General features: G+C 39.8%; 1 protein-coding gene and 1 long non-coding RNA gene across 2 annotated transcripts in view; one reads left to right on the forward strand and one right to left on the reverse strand.

Moving 5' to 3' along the window:
- The window catches only part of CUBN (cubilin), a 256171-nt gene that overhangs the window by 65590 nt on the left and 165334 nt on the right, over nt 1-25247 (forward strand). Inside the window, exons 24-27 of the mRNA XM_044762035.2 lie at nt 343-503; nt 929-1110; nt 2389-2545; nt 5645-5832. Coding sequence (XP_044617970.2) covers nt 343-503; nt 929-1110; nt 2389-2545; nt 5645-5832 — 688 coding nt within the window. The remainder of the gene's footprint in view (nt 1-342; nt 504-928; nt 1111-2388; nt 2546-5644; nt 5833-25247) is intronic.
- LOC123281982 (uncharacterized) lies at nt 13025-21102 on the reverse strand. Its single transcript, XR_011499321.1, has 3 exons — nt 20963-21102; nt 16013-16261; nt 13025-15204 (listed from the first exon to the last, which is right to left on the reverse strand). It is a non-coding gene; the product is annotated as an uncharacterized lncRNA (long non-coding RNA).

The raw sequence follows: 25247 nt of genomic DNA on the forward strand, positions 1-25247 counted from the left end.
TTTGTTTATACTGTTAATAATTATGGCTTCTTTATCCTGTGTTCTTTGACACGTTTTCCAGATGCTTTGTTTGACAGATTAAACACCTTCTCTCTGTTTGCAATTGGTTATATACAATGTCATGCCAACCAGAAATGATGGATATTCTCTATTAAGGTATTCAAATGCTATTTAATAAAGTGAAAAATTGAAAGCTTGAAATTGTGGTTTTTTTAGAGTATTTTTGAGGGAGGCTGACTGACATAAACTTGTTTGCAATCTCAAAGTTCAAATAATGTTAAATGTTTATGCAGTAATATTGTCAATAACCTAATAAATGATCACATTTCTATTTTATCACAGAGACGGAGGCTATGAAACGTCACCATCCTTGGGAAAATACTGTGGCTCGAATCTCCCTCCAAGAATCATCTCTCACAGTAACAAACTATGGTTAAAGTTTCAGAGTGACGCCTTGGACTCAGGGCCCGGATTCTCGGCTTACTGGGATGGATCATTAACAGGTAAAGAGCTGAAAGCTGCCATTTCTTGGAGGGTCCAACCTACTCGGTTTCTTGATTCTTGGATCGCTATGCTCTTATTCATTATTTTTCCTGCTGTATTTTGTCATTACTATTTGTAATAAACTTCAACATCGCAAATATTTCCGAATTAACAGCAGAGATCTTGGTTTTGTTTTTGAAAGACAAAGTAAGGGAGCGTGTTCTAGTTCCCTGGTCTATTTCATCAAGCTGGTCGTCTTGGTTAGGAAAAGGAAAGTACAGGGATGCGAATTAAGTTTAGAGGTTGGCTACTCTCTGGTGATACAGTTTTATTTTGCAACTTGGTTTAAAGAGGTGAAACAATAGCACTAGTGTGATATAGACAAGAAGATTCAATTTCACCAGAAAGAAAAGGAGATGCATCATTCCATCTCTTTCTCCTCTAGGTTGTGGGGGCAATCTCACCACTCCCACCGGCACGTTCACGTCTCCCAACTACCCCATGCCCTACTACCACAGCTCCGAATGCTCCTGGTGGTTGAAAGCCAGCCACGGCAGCCCGTTTGAACTGGAATTTGAAGACTTCCACCTGGAGTATCATCCCAACTGCACTTTAGATTATCTGGCTGTATGTAGAATGTCTCAGTTGTATTATTCACTGCTGTCGTCTTGCCCACACACATAAATGCATTTATTTCTATTTTTGAGGTTGGGGAAAGGGGAACATTTAAAAAAAAATCCACATAAAAATTTAAACAAAATTAAAAATTTTTTAAAATTTGATGAAAATGACAGCCTTCTAAGCGTATATTATTGGCAGCATATATTACTGAATGGCTTGGTACACTGAGTATTTAAAAGAGAATGAATATGGGCTATTAAGATATGGTTAAAATCTCCCTAAAGGGGTTAGGAGATTTATCATATTTATTACCTATATAATTTCTATATATGCATTGAAAAATAATTTAGAGGATTATACTGGTGAATTAGAGAAGATAATTGAAGTCATTCAAGTAGACCTTTTTACAGAACCAGCAATTATCCTTGTCCATTAAAAAATCAATCTGAGGGGCCGGCCTCATGGCCGAGTGGTTAAGTTCACATGCTCTGCTGTGGGGGCCCAGTGTTTCCTCGGTTCGAATGCTGGGCGCGGACATGGCACTGGTAATCAAGCCACGCTGAGGCAGCGTCCCACATGCCACAACTAGAAGGACCCACACTAAAAATATACAACTATGTACCAGGGGGCTTTGAGGAGAAAAAGGAAAAAAATAAAATCTTAAAAAATCAATCTGAATAAAAAATATTTTAAAGTGTAACAAATTATAAACTATGAAATCAAAAAGCAAGAAGGACTACTGATAACAGCTATGGTCTCAGAAATATGTATTAGTCTTTCTTTCATTTTCTTTTGGTGAGGAAGATTGCCCCTGAGCTAATATCTGTTGTCAGTCTTCGTCTTTTTACTTGAGGAAGATTGTCGCTGAGCTAATATCTGTGCCAGTCTTCCTGTATTTTATGTGGGATGCCGCCACAGTGTGACTTGATGAGCCGTGCCAGGTCTGTGCCAGGATCCGAACCTGTAAACCCTGGACCACCACAGTGGAGCACGGGAACTTAACCACTATGCCACTGGGCCAGCCCCTAGTCTTTAATTTTTGATCTTCACATTTCAACCTGAGTTCACACCCTTACTATTACACACAGCCATAGCTAAAAGGCCAGAGTTCATGGCCCAAGTTTATGGACATTTAAATATAATTTTTAAAGATATTTAGATTCAGGGATATTCTTTTGTTATGACATATATATATATGCCTTTCCCTACTTCTTAAGCATTACAGAGTCCTTTAGATGATATTTATAGCCACAATCATCTGACACTTAAAATGTTTTATTAAAGGTGTATGATGGCCCAAGTACCAGCTCTCATCTGCTAAGTCAGCTTTGTGGGGATGAGAAACCCCCTCCCATCCGTTCTAGTGGAGACAGCATGACTTTAAAACTGAGGACAGATGAAGGTCAACAAGGAGGGGGCTTCCTGGCCAAATACAAGCAGAGTAAGTATGCATCCTGGCTGCTCGGGGCCTGTAGCGGGTCTTCCATCTCTTGATGAATGAAACAAACTGAAATAAGCGTAACCCATTGGTTGGAGCAATTGAAATTAATCTTAGCTTCTTATGAGAAAAGTTGCACTCTAGTTGAGGAAGAAATACTTAGTATGCATCAAATTTAACATCATACAACTAAAGCATGTGGAAGCTATGGAAACTTCGGAGAGTATTTAATATGCTGAGATAGTTGCAATGCAGCTAAAGATCACTGTAACAGGTGAACAGCTAGTGGGTTTTCATTTGTATCAAACATTACAATCATCTCATTAGACACTATTCCCTGGTACATAGTATCTTCCACACGATTTTTTTTATCTTATACCTCAGAACGTAACAGTTTTATCAAAGGAAACTATGGATCTTGTGAATCATATGTTAGTGGGCACATTCTTTACTGTGGAAAAATCTGGTCATTATAAAGATGCAATTTTATTTTTATTTATTTATTTATTTTTTTTGAGGAAGATTAGCCTGAGCTACCATCCACCACCAATCCTCCTCTTTTTGCTGAGGAAGACTGGCCCTGAGCTAACACCCGTGCTCGTCTTCCTCTACTCTATATGTGGGATGCCTGCCACAGCGTGGCTTGACAAACAGTGCATAGGTCCACATCCAGGATGCGAACCCATGAACCCCAGCAGCTGAAGTGGAATGTGCGAACTTAACTGCTGTGCCACCGGGCCAGCCACTAAAGATGCCATTTTGAAATCTGCTTTCCCATGAGGCAACACGGTGGAAATAAAGGAGTATTGAACAAGAAATTAAGGGACCCGGGGGTTTGTCCTGGCCCCTAACCCCTGAGAAGGTCACTTTTCTTCTCTGGGGTTCCATAATTTCTTCTCTTAAAAGAGGAGAATAAATTAGGTGAAAATTTAAGTGAAAACTCCCTTCCAGCTCAGAATTAAATACTTTTCTAAAGTTAGAATCCTTTCTAACAAGGTTTCCTTGAGTTTATATTATTTAGTAAAAACTTTGCTTATGTTTTTGAAAGTGCAGTTCCTTGCCCCACTAAATCTAAATTTATCCATAATTTTGACATGATTAGCTAAAAATGGAATGGAAAGTCTCAAGATCATAATCTGAATACACAATATCCCTTTGGACTAGTTGAAAGAGTATTAATGTTTAACCTTGATTATGTGTGAATTTGAAAAGTCACACTCACATCTGGGGGTTAGGCTGAATTCTAGACAGTTTTGAATACTGAGTTTTAAGGATATGTAGCTTTGTTCTTCAGAAGTTCATCATTAGCATATGCAAAGTTCCCCCAAATTCTATCAGGATACATCTGTTTGGTTGAATGTATAATCATCTCTCTAATTTTATTATTGCTGTGCTAATTTGTTTCTGATTACAGACAGACTGTTTATTAACAGTCCTTTGCTTTTCTTTTTATTCCTGTGATATTTTATTTTTCTCTCATAATTTCAGGACACTGAAGGAGTAACTTAGTGCACAGGAGATACAGGTCCTTAAAGATAAAATCAGAGCTAAGCAGTGAGATTTTCTGTAAAATTTGCCATTTGAAATTGAAGGTTTGCTGATAGTATAATTTCTGAGTGCTGAGTTCAGCCCATATGGTTTAACGGGATATATTTTCCTATGCCCTGTTTTGTGGTCGTTGAGGCAAGCTGTAGCAGTCTCTCTAATCCTGTAGGTATAACTTCTCATAGGCAGCTAAAACGAGAAAATTATTCTTTCTCTTTTTTTTTTTTGGTGGGGAAGTTTCACCCTGAGCTAACATCCATTGCCAATCTTCCTCCCTTTTTTGCTGGAGGAAGATTAGCCCCGAGCTAACATCTGTGCCAGACCTCCTCTATTTTTTATGTGGGATGCCTCCACAGCATGGCTCTTGAGTGGAGTAGGTCTGCGCCCAGGATCCAAATCCACGAACCCCGGGCTGCCAAAGCAGAGTGTGTGGAACTTTATCCACTCAGCCACGGGACCGGCCCCAACAAAATTATTCTTTAGAAAACCTTTGTGGACAAAACTGTGACCTAAAGATTTTCAGAGAAATGGTGTGAGGATTCATTCCCCTGCTCCATGCAGCAATGGAAGATTTTAAAGGGCCACAAATGTATACTTTTCCATAGCAAAGTTTATAAATGCTGTTCCAGCCACCTGTCTGGGCGCAGTGTTGTGGTAGGAATGCATCTATGAACCACCGTTTTCAGAGATAACACTTTAAATCCAATGTTTATTTTCCCACTCTCTTTTATTGCTCATCATACAGACAATGTGAAACAGACTTGAGAAAAGGCATACATACGCCTTCTTCAAGTCACTAGATTTGGCTGAATTTGGTGCTGACCCCCAGGACTAGCCCCTGCCTAGAGGTACCTCATATAATTTTGTTGTAAACTCAGTTGAAGAAAATGCCACCATTGGATTGAAGACATTTTTTCGAAATTTACGATTTTCGTTTCTTCTTCAACTCTTTTACATTCTGTCTATTCGTTTGGTACCTCCTGATGACTAACCAGAGGAATAACGGAGCCTTTATTGTGAATTTCATGCTGACTTTAGAATGTTCAACAAAGCCATGTTGTTGCGTATTTTTAGCATTCACGTCGGACTTTGTGTTTTTAGACTGTTGAATTAAAGGTCAAGATTTCTGTCCCTTCCAAATGTTAAAGCTAGAAAAACAGAAACACAGAGGGTCTAATATACTTCCCTAAACAAACAGGTTAGACTGATCTTTGAGTAGTGCTAAGCTATTCTACTCTTCATCAGTTCACAGGACTCTGATGCCTGTTTTAACATAAGCAATTTTCATGACACTTAAAAGTTTATGAATTCACTTAAGTATCATTTCACATTTTTTCTAAATGGATACTCTTTCACTATAAAAATGCTGTACCAAATATGTATATATAATACACATGTTTGTATGCATGCATGTGTGTGTGTATATATATATATATATATTCTTAAAGGAAAATCTCACACACATCTTGGAGCAATTATGAGATATATATATATATATATATATATTTATATATAAATAAAATAATGGTTCTTAACAATCATGATTATTTTTTCCAGCATGTACGAACGTGGTGATTGTGAATCAAGCCTATGGCATCTTAGAGAGTATACATTACCCAAATCCCTATTCAGACAACCAGCGCTGCAACTGGACCATCCAAGCAACAACTGGCAACACTTTAAATTACACATTTTTAGCATTCGAATTGGAAAATCACGCAAACTGCTCCACAGACTATTTAGAGGTACGTATTCTGAAGCTCAATAAATCACTGCATTTTCAGGTCAAGTTAGGCAAACCAAGCTAGAAGTCATCATGTTTTGTGGAACCGAGTCCTAACCCTGCCCTACACATCTATAATACGTCAACTACCCCTGGTATTTGAACAGGTGTATTTCCTGTCTCTTTCACTGCATCCTCTTAGTACTAAGGATATTTAATCTACTAAATTACATACATGAAGAACTATCCAAGTTTTTAGGTTTTAATGTAACTTCTGGACTGATTGACCTCCTATTATTTAAATAATGTAGAAGAATGGGACCAGCCTCGGTGGCCTAGTGGTTAAGTTTGACGTGCTCTGCTTTGGCGGCCCAGGTTCGGTTCCCGGTGTTGGGCCTACACCACTCGCCTGTCAATGGTCATGCTCTGGTAGCAACTCACATACAAAAAGAGGAAGATTGGCAAGAGATGTTAGCTCAGGGCAAATCTTCCTTAAAAAAAAAAAAAGAAGTAGAAGAATGACTTCTATTTTTGTTGGTTGTTTTTATGTGTGTTCTCTATAAACAAGAGATCAGAAAATGTTTGGGTTAATGTGGCTATATTTAATACTTAATTTGCCTGATAGTAGGAATCATGTTTTTGATTCTTGTTTTTAAAATTTAAGTTCATTTCAGTAAATTTTTTTTTGTAAAAATGGAAGTTTCCACCAGTAACATTTATTCAACTCTTTATAAATAATGCTATGCAGTAAAAGTTGCTTAAAAATTAGGCAACCCAAAATGTAAGGTCATCTGCCATTTTTACAATAAGATATTTTACTTACAAAAGTTTTTTTGCTAACTTGCATATGCAACTTTTGAGGGCTATAGATTGAAAAATTAGGCAGCTACTCATTTTACTTACTTTATTAATATATTTATACATTCATATATAAAATTATATATTTTATAAACTATTAATTTAGAAATGTTGGTTTCTACTTTCACACTTCATAAAACAATTTTACTCCGACTATTTACATATATTTTGCCATCTAGTTTTCGTCATTAATAAAATCACTTTTTAAGTCATCTAACACATTATCTTTATATCCATCTACATTGTTAATATATAGTACTTTTGAATCCACATATGATATTTCCACTAGAAATCTTTTCTGAATTGACGAGTGCTTGCTTCGACAACGTTAGGGCATTTCCCCCCATCCCGCCTGTCCCCTGACACGATGAGTTAGTGTGTTTCTTTTTAAGGTGGTCGATGATTTTTAGAAGTCTTGCTGGCAAAGACTTTTGACATCAGCACTTATAATCTTTGAGGATATATTCCCAGGAAAAAGTACTTTATCCGTGTAAAATTTTCTTAACTCTCTTTTTACCAATTCTTTTAAAAAAACTAGCATTGATTAAGATTGTTTGGGGTTAGCATATCTTTTCTGAATAACATCTTTGTTTTTCAAAACAAAGAAAAGAAAGCTTCTTGCACTTTGAGAGACTTTGTGAGGCCCTGAATATATGGATTCCCTTGTTTTTGAGGGATACATTTTTGGGTTAAAAAACAATCTTGCTTTATATTTAGAAAATTTCCATATCATAAAATTAGGAGCCATAGTGTTTGTCCATTAGAAAGATTTTTTTTTCCTAGTATACAGAGAAAATATGATATAGCATAAAACAAACTTACAAGCATGAACTTGACAACAGTTTTAAAGTCCACCTTCCTTCATCTGGTGTTCAGATGGTCTACACAAGCTTACTAAAGGTGAGCTTGTCTCATTCCATTTACCTGGAGTAGACATCCTTTTCTTGACATGGTGAGATCATGTTCATTCTTTAAGAAAAATGGAAAAGTTGCTTTCCAAGCCCTTTGTTCGTACCACAACCACAGCCCTTAGTCATATACTTTTACCAGTTGTGATTGTGTCCACATGACCTGCTGCACTATGGACTTTTGAAGGCATGAGATGTGAAGCTGTCTCCTTCTGACTTTGTAACCCAGGCGCCAATGATAGAGTTGGAACCTTATAGGAGTTCCGTAGGTTCAAGTTAAATTGATTATCACAGCCATATTTTAGCATCAGCCTAATGACAGCTATTAATTAATGAGAAAGAACTCAATTCCAAACTAGCCTTTTTGTATAATTCCTACACATTCACAGCAATGCTACCACTCTGAGCACAAACCAAGTAGAACTCATGGCCTTGCAGAGCGTTGCATGTGTTACCATACGCCAGGCACCGTCATAGCAGTTTGATAAAGCACCGTGGGCAAGGTTGCAGAGAAGCAGCTTTTGACATGGACTTTAAAAGAGGCTTTGGCAGAAGGAGTGGGGAGGAAATGAGATGAAACCTTTCCAGAGGCTGTACCCCACCTCTTTGGACTTACTTGAGGATGGAATGGTCACAAAAAGGCCCATCAGATCGTTTTTGGAGGTGTTTAAAAAGTGTCAAATAAAAGATACTTGTTCCAACAACTGCAGAGCAGCTAATTAGAGGCCCTTCATAGATGATGTTACAGCCATGCCATTTATCTTGTGCAACATTGATGGTGAAAGCAGCAAAAATACAGAATGAGAACCAGAAGTTCGGTGAAGTCTTCCAAAGAATGACACTGTTGCCAGAGGGAGGAGATTTTTTCCATCTCTGTAAGCCAAGGGGCAAGACCTGAGCAATTGCTACAATGGCTGGTCTATGATAGAAATTTTAAAAGTACAAATAACCATTTAAGAAGGAAAAAGCCACAAATGCACAATCTAATTTTCATTATTTTAATTAATTCTAGTTAAAGGGTTTTTCAAGTGACGTAGCCAAGTCCCAATTGAGTGATTGTTGCTGCAGCCAGAATTGAGTTATTTTGAGTTATTAAAACTGAAACTGTGAAAGGACTTGATTAGGTCCTCGTCAGACATGGTGCCCAAGCTTGCTGAGAGGTGTGGGTTGGTAAGGATCCCATTGGGAAGCTAATCCATCCTTTATTATTTTGTCCTCTGGGCAAAACAAAATGATTCAGATTTGGAAATAAAATAGTCAACGGGAGGAAATGTCATTTGTGCAGTCATGGGAAGTCAACCCTAAGGATTCTTTCTGTATTTTACAACTTGATTTCATTTTTATTTTGTGTCTGAGTCTCCTCATGGAAGAGATTTCCAATAGGTGATGGAATATACAGACAGAAGTGATGGATTGGGGAGAAATCAGCAAGAGAGGTACAGGAAAGCTAGAGCATGTATTAGGTCAGCAGGAAGCATGGCTGAGAAGAGACAGGAGGAAAATTATGAGGTTATGGTGTCATGGAAGGTGAGGGAAGAGAGTATAAGAGAAGGTAACAGTGACCAACAAGGTGAGATGCTTCCAAATGGTCCAGAAATGTTAAGGTTGAGAAGTGTCCCTTGGAGATGAATGTGACTCTGAGCAGAGCAGTGTTTGAGGGATGGGAGCAGGAGCGAGACCGTAGTGCGAAGAGGCACGAAGGGGAGAGAGTGAGTGTAGACTGACGTCTGAGTCCATAAATTCACTGTCCTAGGTCTAACAATGAGATCAGCATAAGTCATGGCCTGTTTTCTCCAATCCTCATCCTTTGTTTCCCTAACTAGTCCTCATATGGCATGCTCTCATGGAACACCCTCCTCTGCATGTTCTCTTGTATGTCAGTGTGTCTTCAAATGTGGCCCTGGATTGGATGCAACACTCCAACTAACGTGGTTAGGGCCAAGGATGCTGAGTCATACACTTCTGGTATTGTAAGCTGAGGTTAAATGGGCGAATTGTTAGTCAAGACATAACGTTGGACTGTATTAAGACTATAATCTTCAGGTCACTTTTACATGAATTATAATGGTTTCATAACCATACATAGGATATTATTCCTAGTAAGTTATATTTGACTGTTTTACCTGAAAATTTTTATCACATCAGGTTCCTCTGTATCCTGATTCTCTGGTCTGTAGAGCATTATTCATTTGCATATAGACCCCTTGGCCATTGGCCTCTTCTTGAAAGATTGATAAAAATGTCAAACAAGATGGTGCCTGTTTCAAATACTCCAAAATGATAGGTTTCTTTGGTTAAAATGATCCATTATTGAACCCTTTTGGGAGAGCCCTATTCAAACAACTTGGTAATAATAATAGCTGATCTTTATTGAGCACTTCTTATTTGCTGGGTAATTATCACAGCAACACTGCAATGTAGGAAATATTATTATCCCCATTTGACAGGTGAGATGATTGAGGCAAATACAGGTTGTCCACAGTCACAAAGGTTATAGGTGACAAAGCCAGGTACTTTCTCCAAGGCACTGTGGCTGAGGGCCATTGCTCTAAGCCATAACCCCACACACTCTGTATCTGTACTCTCTTTCATGGTTTTCTGTCACCCTTGGAGGTGGCATGAGAGACTGTCCGTGGAGCCCTTGGATCTACCACTCTAGTGACACTATTGCAAAGAGAAATTTATGTTACCTTAGCATGACTTCATCATAGGTAAGCAATGGTCATTTATTATAATCACCTCTTTCTTCATTACATGCTGACAAATTATTTTTAGCATCTGATTTAGAATTTTTCCAAAAATTACTGCCAATCTTACTCATCTGTGAGATTCCGGAATAAATCTTTTGCACATTTGTGAAGTCAAACATCTTCTCTTGAGACCTTGCAATCCTCCTATTTTTCTTTGTTCTGCTTTACACTCTTGGTTGCAGGTACGCATTCAGACTAAACCACATGGGAAAGATTCATGTTTGTGAAAGGACTGCTCCTCTGAGGGAAGTAAGAGGGCTCATGACAAACAGAACGAACTGAAAAGCCAGGAGAGGGCAGGTACAAAGGCAGCTCAGTGGATTCTCCCCTCTTTCTTGGCTTTGTTCCTTCTCCCTGCATACGGATACTCCATTCCCATCTCTCCCCTCAAAAGCTTCCTTGGAGTTTCTGCAACCTCACAATTTTAGCTACAGTACGGCCACCCCAGCCATGACTTTACATGACCATTTACCTCAAGTGCTTACAACCAACCAGACTTTCCCTTGGTGACAAGTGACCAGCACAGGTGACTAATCTTTTTGAGGCTGACAGCAAAGGCGTGGATGCTTATGGATGGGCGCCCCTTAGGCAGTACGAGCAGCTCTGGCCAGGAACGGTGAGGTCCAGCCCTCCGGCCAGTGTTGCTCACAGACCATGTGTGTGGGCTGAGGCAAAATCTCTGAGCAGGGGCTGGGGCTCTGCTGGCATGCTAAAGCGCCTCGCAAACACCCATGAATTCAGCAGGACCACAAAATTAGCTCTGTAGGAACCGTCCCTTTCAGTACTGCAGGATGTAATTCACTTCAGCCTGAAAGAATTCATTTAAAGGAATTGACTGTCTTATCTTCTAAATTGGATGTCAATGTCTATTCTTCCAGTTTAAACATCCTCCTAAGCATGTGGACTTGTCCTTCATCACGCTGTGCTATCTTCTGCAAGTGTCAGCCCAATTCATATTTTTATCTTTCTTTGGCCCCAGTCACAGCTTTAGAAAATAGACATCCTTTCCAGCTGTGCTGTTTCCCAAAGTTTAGCTAATTTCTATGTGTGCCGATAAAATGGTCAGAAAGCTCCTATGTAGCTCCATGGGTTTCTTCTTGATTTCCTCAGAGGTTTCCCCTTTTATTGCCCCCAAATTTATTCCTGACTTTGTGGGCAGAATTTAATTTTTTTAGAATTTATCGTTTTTCTTTTCTTTTTTGCTTCTCTTTTTTCTTTCATTTTTACTTTTTTTGGTCCATGGGCTCCTATCTTTTTTTTGAAGTCTGACTCCCTAAAACCTTAGGCCCATCACCGATGTATCCAGTCATCACAGGCTCTAGGGGAATTGATCACTCTCCCCTAATGTTTTGGTCATGTCTACGTTAACAACCACTTCTCTGCCGGCCTGTTAGTCTGGAGTAGCCCATGTCTTCACTATTTTCTTTACTTTTTGGGAGAGGAAAGTATATAAAGAATTCATCAAGGGCCATGCTTTTCTCAGAACAAGACATCTAGGAGATGTCCAGGAGATTAAAATTATCTCCCCATTGCCACCTTTGTGTGTCTCTTTTTGTTGCACTTGTGATGATATATTTCTTTCGTAAAAAATTGCAGTCTCTACCGAGGAAGAAGCTCATGGTGGAGGATAAAGTCCCTATAACTGGCTGCTGAATCTGGTGGCATTCCAGAATCATCTAGGGATCCTGTTAGAAAAACATATTCCTAGACCTCACCTAGCAGGAGGTGGAGGTGGGGGCAGATGAAAATCCCTGGGGATCCCAAGGGAGCGAGCGCCCCACAAGCCCTTCATCCAGCACTTGAGACCACTGTCTGTAGTCCACTTCCACAATGACAGCACATTTTATCCTCACTTCATAGCTCTTTCTTGGGGGCTTATAAATATTTCAATGGGTGTCTACTTATCACATACCTTTGAGTGCTATTAAATGTTTTTTTTTAATGCGTCTTACTTTTCCATGCTATAGCTGAATTATATGCTTCATCTCATCAAGGCCTGGTGCTACTGTAGTTATTTTTATTTCATTATGCAAAAATGCCAGATTTACTTTGCAATTTTTGTGTTCTGATTCTAAGCTTTCTCCCTCCTTTCTGTATTTGGCATCTTCGCCACTATCATCTTCCATAAGATCCTTTCATATCTTTCTATGCCTTCCCCATTTCCACGATGTCAGTTTCAAGTCCTCTTGATTATGTCAGTGACTTCTGTCAAATGCATTTCCCTCCAGTCTTTATAAGATTCATTTCATCTCTTGCCAAACCCTCTTTCTGATGTCATCCTGTTCACCAGATGTTTATATCATTGTTTTTTACACTCTCATGTGCTCCTTTCCATTGCAAAATACTGTGTTTCACTGAAAGAATGGATGAAAACATCACCAATGTCCCCGAATCTTTCAGTCCTACACCTATGTTTTCTCAGTCTGTAACCTGAGCAACCTTTCCCCACCATGACTGTGAAGTGTCAGGCCCATGTGATATTGTAATTAGTTGAGGTAATATTGCCTGTTGTTACGAAGAAGTCCTAAATTCTCAGGTGCTTAACACAATACAAGTTTATTTCTCAGTCACATCGGCGTCCAGTGCAGGTGTTTCTTGCCTTCCACATGGTGATTCAGTAACCCAGACAAAGGGGAAGTCGATGTGGGGAAACCACTGTTGACGCAAATAATCTATAACTAATCTATAAATCACAATTGGGGTGAGTTTATTATGAGCCAGATGTGAACACCGTATAGCCTGGGAGAGTCCTTCGACAAAGGAATGGAGCACTCCAAAGAAGTGGGGTGTACAAAGAGGCTATATACCATCAAAGAGCATGTACCACATATGATTGAAACGTCCCTTTTACAATAGTCACGAGACTGCTCTGTCGGCACAGTGATTGATGGACACAGCAGGTCGTAGGTCTGCTGTCTGGGTGGACACAGCAGGGTGGCAGATCTGTTGTCTCGAGCTGGGTGGTCACAGGTGAGCACAGCAGTCAATTCCTGGTCTAGGGAGAGATGCTTATCCTTAAGGAACTGCCAGTGTAGGGGAAGTTGCACCTCTATCCTAAGGCCATTTGTTCTTGTCTTTGGGACATAGCAAATGCTTAAAGCAGATATACAGTGCATGCTCAACAGCCATGTCAGGGCCTTTTGGAAAAACAAGGTCAGGCCGAATCAGGCTTACACCAAATGGCTTCCTCATATACTCCAGTATGTCCTATTGCTTGCCATTTATCACCACATGGCTGTCTCTGCCACAAATGTTGGTAGATTTTCACAAATAAAGAAACCTGTGTTCTAATAAATTTAGGAAATGCCATGTTAAACACAGTTAAACAGTTTGTTGTTTTGTTCTGCTTTTCTGTGGTGCTTCCTCAAGCTATTAGTATCCTATTAGTTGCATATTTATTCAACGTTCACTCATTTATCCATTCACTCAGTCATTCAAATACGTTTTAGAGATGTAGGCCGTGGAAATATACCTGTTTTAGCCTCAGTTTTCCTTGTCTTCATGGTGGAGACAGATGTTAGTCAATTTATCTCACAGTACAAATTTAATTAGAGCTGGGTTAAGGAGTATTATGGGGTGCTCTGAAGACATGAAGTGGAAGGACCAAGCTCGTCTGTGTGTCTGGAAAGGCATCCTTGAGGAAGACCCAACAAGGTGTCAAGGAAGCTGGAGGCTTCACTAGAGGAAGTTGTGTCTGAGGAACTGACACTGGTGAAAGTGGTCGGGACAGATTTTTATCAGGAGTATACAAGTGCAGCAGGGAAAGAGGATCCACTTCAGCCTGTCCAGAGATGACTGGGCATTTTAAAGGGAGAATCAGGGAGCAGGGAGGGGGACCCACAGGGGCTCGAGCAGAGTCAGGATGTGAGCAATTATAAGGGATGGTCAGCGTTGATGTGCTGAGGCCAGCTGTGTCTGTTAGCTGGCGGTGATGGAAGTTAAGAGTCTTCCTCCCACAGAGACTGGGGGACAAGCTTTCATGATGATTACATTTCAAAGGTATGGCTTTCACATCCCTGAGAAAGACACTCCTGAGTTGTAGGAGATACATATACATCTCAAAACGACTCAGAGGATTCACCGTTGTAAGCCTTTGTAGGAAGTGATCTAAGAAAGGATGGTCAGGGGCCATCCTCAGACGGTGGCTGGAACAAACAGTAAATGCTTTTGGCAGCCTTGAACTTTCTCAGGCAGATACTGTAAGGGGGGCTAGGGTCATCTTAGGGATGTGGCCTTGAGCTGTTAGAAGCTATGTTAGTGTTTAAGTCTTTTAATGTGTGGGGGGTGAGTGGATGAAATCATTTGTGCTGAGAGCCTATAGTTTTGTTTTGTGTTGCTAAGGAAGATTAACCCTGAGCTAACATCTGTGCCAATCTTCCCCTATTTTGTAGGTGGGTTGCCCCCACAGCATGGCCATTGACAAGTGGTGTAGGTCTCCACCCAGGAACCGAACCTGGGCCGCCAAAGCAGACTGCACCAAACTTAACCACTAGGCCATAGGCTGGCCTCAAGAGTCTATAGATTTTATAGGCCAAGTTTGAGGCCTAGTTGAGAAGGCTAGAGTTGGGTCAAAGAGAGAATCTTTGTCAGAACTGAAAGGAGAACAATGTGGCTGAGGCCAAGCGTGAGGCTTCCAGGCATGCAGGGACCTGCAAGTGTAGCATGTTGTGAGCATAGGAAGAGTTTCAATGACGTCCCTAAGAGCAGCAAGAGATCTTTCAAGAGTGTGAGCAGGGAAATTGCTCATGTTGCTCAGGCTGGCCCTTTTAGAACTCTGGCTTCTAGAATAAATTGAAGGAAGGTAAGAGTACTTGTGGAGATCCAGTAGGAGGGTTGCTGCTGTCCAGATGAAAGAGATGGCACCAGTTCTTCACATTGCTGTGGAGGGAGAACATGGCACAAGGATTTGAGAGTGCTTAGGAGGTAAAATCGACAGAAATGGATGAACCATTGGATCAGGGTGGGGGGGGTGGCAGTAATACAGTGAAAGAAAGAACGACATCAGGATGCCCTGTAACAGACTGCATCCAAGAGCAACAATCAGGAGAGATAGTGGGGCCTCCACTCATGGAGGAAACACCGAGGGGGACACCAAAGGCAACATTCCAGATAGAGTAGTCTTTGCCTCAAATTCTAACTGATTAACATTTATTGGACGTTTGTATTCCACAGAACATTCTTAGGGAAACATTCAAGAGATGTTTTCCATGTTTATTCCACTTTTATTCTCGTACAAAGAAACAAAACTTTTAAGTTCCTGAGATATTAGAAAGTTCTCCTTCACATCTCAAATGTTTATTTTGAGAATTAATAATGTAATAAATGTCTACTACATGCTAGGCACTATTATAAATACTTTGATAGAGATTGTGGCTTATCCTCACAGTAGTCCAGTAAGTGGGTATTTTTATGCTTGTTAACAGACAGGAGAACTGGGACTCAGATAGGGAACAATACTCAAGATCATGCCGCCAGGCAGTGATGGAGCCCAGCTTTGTGCTCAGCTCTGTCTAACCGGGTGTGTCTGCAGCCCACCTGGGTTCAAAGCTTGGTCCCTCCTCAGCAATGTGATCTTGGGCATGGGATTTATCCTCTAACTGGCTTGGTTTCCTCATGTGTAAAATGGAGGGAATAATTACACCTACTCATAAAGTTGTTATAAGATTAAATGAGATAATCCACACACCTGGCAAATATTGAGTACTCAACAAATGCTTCTTCTTATCCCCCGACACTCCTTCTGGAGAGAGCTTAGCTCCCATGTGGGCATTCAGATTCTTCCTCCGACCTTTCAGGATGTTGCTTCTCATCCTTATTGCAGCCTCCATCTCTTGGAAGTGCCATCTCCATTCCTCGTGACCTGTCAGTTATGAGTGTGCATAGCTCTTGACAGGACTTTCATCTTTTTTATCCTTTTAAAGACTTTGCATCCTCTCTAATAAGTAAAGGGTAAACAGATGTTTGTGTTTGTAACACACATCACTGCTGATCACATGAAGACATAACAGATTCTGTACAGTTCTCAGAAACAATGAACCTCGATTTCACAATTTTTTGGTTTAAAGATAAACCACAACTCCAGACACTGCTCTGTTGTCCTTGGGAGATTCACTGGAATCAGAACTGCTGAAGCCAGCTCTCTTCTGTCTGCAGACTTCTGTGGGATGCCAATAATAAGCAAAGATCATCTCTTGCTCACTCACAGGAGAATGTCTTATGGGTGCCCAGGCTACATGATGGAATGTACAGTCTTGCTCGGTAGTCTTGGTAACTATTCAGTCTAGCATAGTGCTTAGGAATGAAGACTCTGGAGCCAGATAGCCAGGGTTTAAACCCAGACTCCACCACTGACTAGCCAGGTAATGTTGAGCAAGTTACCTACCTTCTAAGTGCCTTACTTTCCCCATCTGTAAAATGGGTTAATCAGTGTAAATGAGTTTATATATATATATATATGTATATATATAAAGAGCCAGAACAAAGCCTGGCACATAGTGAACACTTACATAAATGTTCACTCTCGTTATTTGCACTGATCCTGATAGAAGAGAAGCACCTCAGTTAGCTATAGAGAAGTTCACAGATAGAGAGCATTCAATTCTTTAGGCTGAGATATAATTAATGGTTCTTTCCTCCAGACATGTACTCTTCCTCTTCTTTCTGTCTGCAGCCTACTTCATTAATGAGTTTTGATACCTCTCACAAAGGATAAAATGATGTCAATATTTTAGTCCACTTATTTAACTCCAAGCTCTGTTAAGAAATATAATGAAGAAAATGTTAATTCCGTTAACTAACAGGAGTGTTGGGTATTATCACTGTAGCTTAAAAAATTGTTTTCCTCATTCTCTATTATTACAGAGAATAAGGACTTTGCGGTATTCTCGAACTTAACAATTCTTATTTTTAAAAAATAATTACTAATGAAGGAAACAAGAAAAATTCTTCTTGAATAGTTGTTGCCTTTCAGATTGTTGAATTACTAAACTTCTACGTACCTTGGTTTCCAGAACTTTAAAACGAGGATAGCAATACTGCCTGCATTATAAAGCTGCTAGGAATTTTAAATTAGCTAATACATACAAAGGGCCTAGAACAATCCTCAGCTATAAATATGATTTATTATTATTTCAACATAAACGCAATTTTATACATTACTTTTTGCTCTCAAAAATATTTTGCAGTAAATGAAAAGCTATGGTTTCCAAAACAGCCTTCTTAATGGTGAATAACATAGATTGGCCCCACATGTTGAAAGCAGGGCTTCCGTCCCCTGGCCTCTCAGTTTTTCTACAAAAGCCACAAGGATTCTATATCTGAATCTGAGAAGAGTAGTGGTTAAGATCCCATTTGCTGGTTGGAGAGATGCAAAGAAGCAGGAGAGATTTCACGTCTTAGCAGCAATGGGTCTGAGCTGACTTTCATCATCCTGGCACCTCCTTGAGCACTTCCTGGGCAAATGAGTCATGCTTCCTAGAACTGTCTGTCAGAGGAAGTTTGCTTCTAGGATGCCTGGCATTTTGCTTAGAATTCAGAGATAAGCTATTTCAATTCTGAGGGCAACTGCTTTTCCAAAACAGGCATAAAAAGTGATAGCAGTATACCAAACAATTCAATTTATGTCTCCATGCCAGATGCGAGTCTGGCATTGTACTGAGCATGATCTGGATTCCAAAGGAGTCTAGAATGAAATGCATCCATTGGTTAATTAGGCCACATACTTTTTAGTGTCATTAAGCATTACAAGATGCATTCTTTAAGAAATTTAAGACTCCAAAGTTGCCCGAGTAAAATGTGTTTTTTTCTAATTATAGAAAATTAAAAGGAGAGATGTTTATCTCAATGTGATCCAAATCCCTTTCCTCAAAAGGAAATGCTGATCTTTTCTGACCATCCCTCATAAAGAAGAATTTTCAAGCGATTGCGTTAATTTGCCACAGTTAATGAAGCAAACACACCAGCCTTCAAAGGAGAGCCTTTGCCCTCAGATTCAAAAGAAAGTGTGTTTCCCTTCTCATTGTTCTCTCAAACATGAAGGACAGAATCAGGATGAATAATAATCAGGCCTACCAATAATTTCCACTCTACCCTGAAGCCAGTTAAAATTCCATTCAATGCTCAAAACTTGAAATTGCTCTTTCCACACTTCCTTTCCTGGTGGTCCTCACCTGGCTCTGCCCCTCAGACAGGCCACGTGTAGTGAGTGCATGGAAAATCTCTTCCGCCACCTAACAGACACACACAGGAATAAGAATACAAAGGTCAGGGCCGAGTGGTTAAGTTCGCACGCTCTGCTTCGGTGGCCCAGGGTTTCACTGGATCAGATCCTGGGTGCAGGCCTAGCACTGCTCATTAAGCCATGCTGAGGTGGCATCCTGCATGGCAGAGCCAGAAGGACCCACAACTAGAATATACAACCGTGTACTGGGGGGAGCTTTGGAGAGAAGAAGAAGAGAAAAAAAAAAAAAGAAAGATTGGCAACAGATGTTAGCTCAGGTGCCAATCTTAAAAAAAGAATACAAATGTCAGAATGCTAAATTTTGAAATTAGAAATCATTGTGCATTTTGATCAATTATATTGATTGTCTACTTTTGAAAATAGGAAAGATTTCCAATTGCAGCATTTCAGAATTTTTTAAAAAATGCCATCTTTACCCTTCAGTTCTTACATTTACTATTTATTTAATGGGTTTTCTTCTCTCACTCTCTCTGAATTGCAGAAACATCTCCGTGGCAGGCTCTAGGTCCTTCCAGCTCAAGGTGCTATGATTTCCTGGTGTTCTCTGAACCACATTCTGAGTCCATCTGTAGCGCAGGCTGAGGCTTTTAGGAGGCAGGATGATATTTTAGAAAAATGTTCAGTGTTTCACTGTGGTTCGTGGAACTAAATGTTCATGTATACAACGGAGAGTACGCTTGGCTTTCAAAGCATTTCACTTAGCACCAGGGAGGGAATGAGGCACTGATTGCTCCATCAGCGACTGTCAACACTTATGTTTGCTAGAAGTCTTTAGTCCCCGAACATCTGAAGGAATTCTGTTTTAATAAAGAATTGGTCTAATTAATAATAAAAACCTAGCTATGCTAAGAAAGGAAGCATTAGGGACAAAATGTGGTTTTAAATTAGTGCTGAAGGAGATTGCCTTACATAATGACATTTTAATGGGCTCATTTTCATGTATAATGTTGAGGTATGTATAAAAGACTATGCAGATAGACAGTGTAATATTTTCAGCAGACCAGCTGATATCTGAGAAGCTGAAGGGGTATGGAATTCTGAGACTGAGAAAACATTACAAATGCGTATCTACAGTGCTGTGTCCATAGGTCCCCAAAGATAATACTTTAAACATAAACTTATCTGATCACACAGGAATACATAGTCATGGTGGAAATTCGTAAAATATAGAAAAACCTAGATAAAATAAAAATAACCTAAATTACCTCACTACTACTAATATTTGGTGGTATTTATTTCCTGTACTCTCTCCTATATATTTATATTAATAGTCAAAGGGGATGATTCTGTACATATTATCCTATGACTTTTTCCTATGTAACAATAGCTTGTGAATGTTTCTCCATATTATTTATTATACCACAGCATTTACAATATTGCATATTCCAGCATCACAATACAGCCACCAAGTATCATTGTGGAACAATTAGAATCTTTTCAAATTTTCACTATTATAAACAATGCTGAGATAAACATCTTTGTAGTTAAATCTTTGCACACATCCATTACTAGACAATGATTTAAAACAACCCCAAAAAATGAACAAACCCAAATCAGACTTTGTGGCCTCTAAAATGAGTAATGTGTAGAAAGCAGAAAAAATCTCATTGTAGAGCAGACAGCAACCAGCTACAATGGGAGGGAGACTATATGGTCTGTGTTTGAGACAGACCTCTAACTCAGAATGGCACAAAGTAACTCAGAGCGTGGTCTTTCGATGGGTTTCTTGCTCTTATGCAAAGCCCAGCATTATGAGTAATTGTTTAATTTTAGATAGGGATGTCATATTTCCTGCCCCACCTTGTGAGCATGTGGCAGTGTGGCTTTGCCTGTGCCGGGGGGAAGATGTGTGCCTATATATCAGAGTGCTCTGTGCGTGGCTGTGTGTCTAATGGAGGAGACATTGCCTCCCGGGGCCATCATGGAGCCATCTAGAGTCTACCACTCTCTGCTTATTAGCATTCCTCTTCAACATCTGCCTAATTTACCCTCCACAACTGGATGACGTTTTTACCCCCCTAGGCTTTTCTTATCCACAGTGGGAGCATTTTACCCTACTCTATGAATCTCATTTGGCAATTTCTACCCTTGTGGCAGGAGTATTTCAAAGCCCGTCAAATTGAAAGTAAACTCTGAAAGTTCTAAGCTTATTCAGGAGATTTGTGTGTAAACTTGGGCAACAACATTCTTAATAACTACTCTAATAAGGCAGTTTCCATAGATCTTGTAGCAATTGTTTCTTGGGGTGGGGAAAATCTGAAGAGGTGCTCCAAGATTCACCAATTCCCACCCCTTTGTAGCTTCAGTGGCTAAGCAACTAGAGCTGCAGCCTGGCTGGACAGAAAGGGGAGAGGAGGCTGGAACGGGAAAAAACACACAGAGAGCCACTTTTCTTACCAGTTGTCTCTTCCTGTCCACCTCACCAGGGCAGCCTTGACAGATTTCCTAAGCTGTCTTCACCACCATCCTGTTTTATCATCCACCATCTCCCTCAACTCCAACACACGGACTACGCTTACATTCTCCCCAGCAGCGTGATTTGCCCTGGGCTATGGACCCCACCCGTGGCCTCAGTCTCCACACAGAACCAGGTCGTCATAGCAACACGCTGCAAGTAATGGCTGTCTATCTCCTCCCAAGTGATTCATTGACTTGCTGCTTCCCTGTCTGCCGGGCCAGGGATGATTTCTGTGAAATGTTTTATATGAGTCAAGCCAAGTTCTCTCTACCCATCATATTTTTTCTCTCAAAGCTATTTCTGGAGTGGTTTCTTTGGAAAAATGTTAGTTCCCTTTGCCTCTGACCAAGAGTTAGAATAACATTTTGAGCACATTCTCCATGCCAGGCCTCACACTCAACCTGTTACGTGATTTGTCTCGTTTGCTGTTTACAACAACATTAGGAGATATGAACTGTTACGATGCCAGATTTATAAAGACCTTTCAGCTTAGAGAGGTTAAGTAATTTTCACAAGATTATATTCTAAGCAAATTTTAGAGCTGGATTGGACTATGAACCGAGAGCCTGACACAAACCACATTGAATATTCTCTGTATGTTCCTATAATAAAATTACTTTCCTGTTTCTAAGTGAAATATAATCTTCTGTTAGTTACATTGACTTCAAAAAGCCATGCTATGAACTCATTGAGCCTAGTTCTCAGAAATTTAGCTATCTTCTTTACATTGACCAGAATTTTTGTTCTCCGCAAATATTAGGGGATTCTCTGCTACATCTAGAATTCTCCCTCACAGCAGATGAATTATTTCAATCACAAATTAAACTCTAAAGGATAAAATTTTTTTCGAGATTTGTCATAGGAAATGGACCAAATTTTTTTCCAGAAATTTCTCCATATTTGAATGATATCATCCCAAAGAAATTTTAATTTCTCTATATGGACTATGTTTAACTAATTCTTAAAATTAATCCTCCACTATAAAAAAGAATTTTCTTGCAGAAAAACTTCAAGTAAATAAGAAAAACAATACTGGAAAAAGTATGAATTATATGCCAATCTAAAATAGAAAGGGCTGCGTCTTATTTGTTACTCACTGTGATTCTAAAATGGGTTTAGAAAAGAACCCATACAGCCTGTGCTCAGATATATGAGACAGTTAATTATAATTTCATTAATTACAATCACTAATTTCAAAGTCATAAAACAATTTAGCAAGAAAGAGGCACTTGAAAAGCACACTTCTGTTTTGAAAGTTCTTGCAGTTCATAAAGTTGACTCCCACTGAGGGGACAGATTGAGGTACACATTAGCTAACTCTGGGTTCCTCCAGACTTGAGTTGCAATGATTCCTAAAGTATCTACAAAACCCTAATCATACAAAAATTGGACTATCTCTGTCAGGGATGTATCTTTGGCTTTATATCTTCCACCTTGTATGTATGGGTCCTTAATATTTAGAAGGAGTCCATGGATAGTTACTTATTGCAACTGGAGTCTGAAGTCACTCATAGGCTATGCATGTGGCAAGTTATCAAACACACGCAAAGGAAGTAGATAGAAATTGGTAAATGTGGCTTGGGCAAGAGGTTTCCTTCCTCTTTGAGTGTCCTAAGAGTGGTTGAGATATTTCGGGGTGGGGTAGGGGTAGGAGGACCTAAACTACAAGAATCCTAAATGAATAGTCTTCTGAAGAGAATAACTGCAAAGATTCTATACAGGAGATTTTGTATATACACATATTCACATTTGAAGATACATTTAACAGCTAACTTGAAAATGTAAGCAGCATTTCAGGTATTTAAAAAAAACAACCACCACCTCTAAACACAGTTATACAAATTAGATCTGCATATTCAAAGTGAAAATCTCAATCTTCCTCTTCTTAATTTCTAGCAGTTTCCTTTATATGGACTTAATTCCAACCTCAGATATTGTTCAGACTGAGTAGAGCTTTAGGCTTTCTAAAAGAAGGGAAATCATACCCTTAGCAGGACCAAGCCGGCATGCTTGCCAGCAGTGGCAATGAGTCACAGCTGGAATGTCCTGTGGTTAACATTCTGCTCTGAAAACAGAATCAAGAGCAGCAGGCACCAACTGGTTGCCATGGTAACTAGTATTTGTGTACTTTGAAAAATGACTATTTCTTTTTGTGTGGTAAGTTTACGCGGGAATGAATTGTAGAGGTGACGTTAGCCATCTGTGTGACTATCAACAAAAAACCCTGATTTAATTAAGTGTAAACTTTAGAAGGATATAAAACTGAGGGAATGGGGTTTTTTTTTGTATAGAGGTATTGTTATACACTAATTAATTCGTTAATTTATTTGACGTTCTATGTAAGCATTTTCATCAATGTCTATTTCATGTTCATTTCAATGCATCCTTCTTGCCTCTCCAAAGACAAAATGAAACTAATTGTCATTCATCAGCGTCACCCCCCCCAAACCCACTCCCTTTGCCCTTGCCCCCCTCCCATTCACAATGTGTTATTTAAGAAGGACTGGGATTCAGGGGCTCCCCTTCAGTGAAGTAATCCCATCCGGAAGGAAGGAAAAAAAAATCCCCTCCAAGTCATGTGAAAATGTCAGGTTTTTTAACCTTGCTGAGCTGGGAGGCAAAAATCCCATCCTGCTTATGACCTTGTGTAGAATCTAAAATATGGTTCCTCAAAGGGTCGCTGCTGAGTATTTCAGAAGATCCATAAAGCTTAGAGTTGTTACAGTTCTAGAGAAATCCTGCCTTACATCTTGTTGGATAAAGGTGAAATAAAGTTTTGGTTACTGAACTACAATCCAAAGTTAAGAATGAGCCTTTTGGGGTGGAAAACAGTAGAGTGTTTTCTTGCTTATTATGCCTCTGCTTGGGAACAGTATGTTTATTTTTGTATTAATTAGTTTTGAATTGGAATTCATACACTAGATTTAATAAAAACTCTGAAGCTGAAATAAATACTCTACAGTAAAGCAGTAACTTTGGAGTAAACAGATTGCAACATGGACCTCTGCCCCCACCTCCACCTCCTGCTAGCTGGTGGGACCTGGGATCTGAGGTGAAGGGCTTTTGCTGTTTTCTCTCTTCTTTTTATGTTGCTTCATTCTTTCTTTCATCCTCACTCCCTCATTATGGCTGCTGTCGAATATCTAGAATACTAGAAACTTGATCTAAAGATACACATTTGAAGCAGCAGTATTCAAAAAATAAAAAGGAAGTTGGAGCGATAAGCCTGAAAAAGAAACCTCATCAGTGTCTTTACTCATTTGCTTAAAATGCTCAGGTTTAGTATTTAAAGGTGAGTGATATAATGGACTTCTGAGTTCCTCTTTTTAAATCTCAGCTGACCTCCCCCCAGACCTCACAAGCATGTATGTCTGACGAGCAGCCAGTTTGGAGAACTCAATGAGACAGGCCAACATTTAGAAATCTGTGATTTATTGTGATCTTGAACAAGGCCCTGCCTGGTGCTCCTCTGCAGAGTGGCCACAAACGATCCAGACCCTTTGCTGCCTAAAAGAAACTCGCGGAAACTGAGGACTGCGAGACCCTGAGATGGATCTAACTATGCAGGGCTCAAGGCAGAGGGCAGATTAAGTCCCATTGAAATAAATGCTGTCGTGGGGCAATCATTGTGTTCGTTCACTGACGATGTATTGGGAATCTGCCCTTGACAGAGCCCCGCACCAGGCAGTGAGGGGAATGGGAGAGCTGATCTGGGCTCCAAGGAAACTCATCATCTGTAGGGGAGATAAGACACACATGCTGCTAACAAGAATGCAAGGGGATGTGACCATTTCCACAAAGAAGCCCAGATGAAAAGCTGAGGGATTTCAAAGGAAAACTAATTTATGACTGGCTATGGGAATCAGGGAAGCTCCGTAGAGGTGCTTTGTGGAATTTGTTCATAAAGTTTTCCATGTTCGAATCAGTATGTTTCCAAAAGTATTTTATATCATAACATTTCAGTAAATAAAAGTAATTGGGTCCACTTGGAATTTATTGGATCCAGATTGTGTGTTTACATGTAGACACTTGCAAACACATACACTCTCATGGACTCCCCAAGAGAACAATCGAGGAAGTCTGTGCGTCTATGATCAGACATTTTCCATTTTATCCTCGTGGGCAGCTCATCCCAAGGGTAACTAGAACAAAGGGTTTAATCTGGACATTAGGAGATTAAGAGAAAATAAAATAGTGGCCTGAGTCATGAGGAAGCCAATCTTT

Source organism: Equus asinus, chromosome 29, assembly GCF_041296235.1.
Source record: "Equus asinus isolate D_3611 breed Donkey chromosome 29, EquAss-T2T_v2, whole genome shotgun sequence".
In the NCBI taxonomy this organism is placed as follows: domain Eukaryota; kingdom Metazoa; phylum Chordata; class Mammalia; order Perissodactyla; family Equidae; genus Equus; species Equus asinus.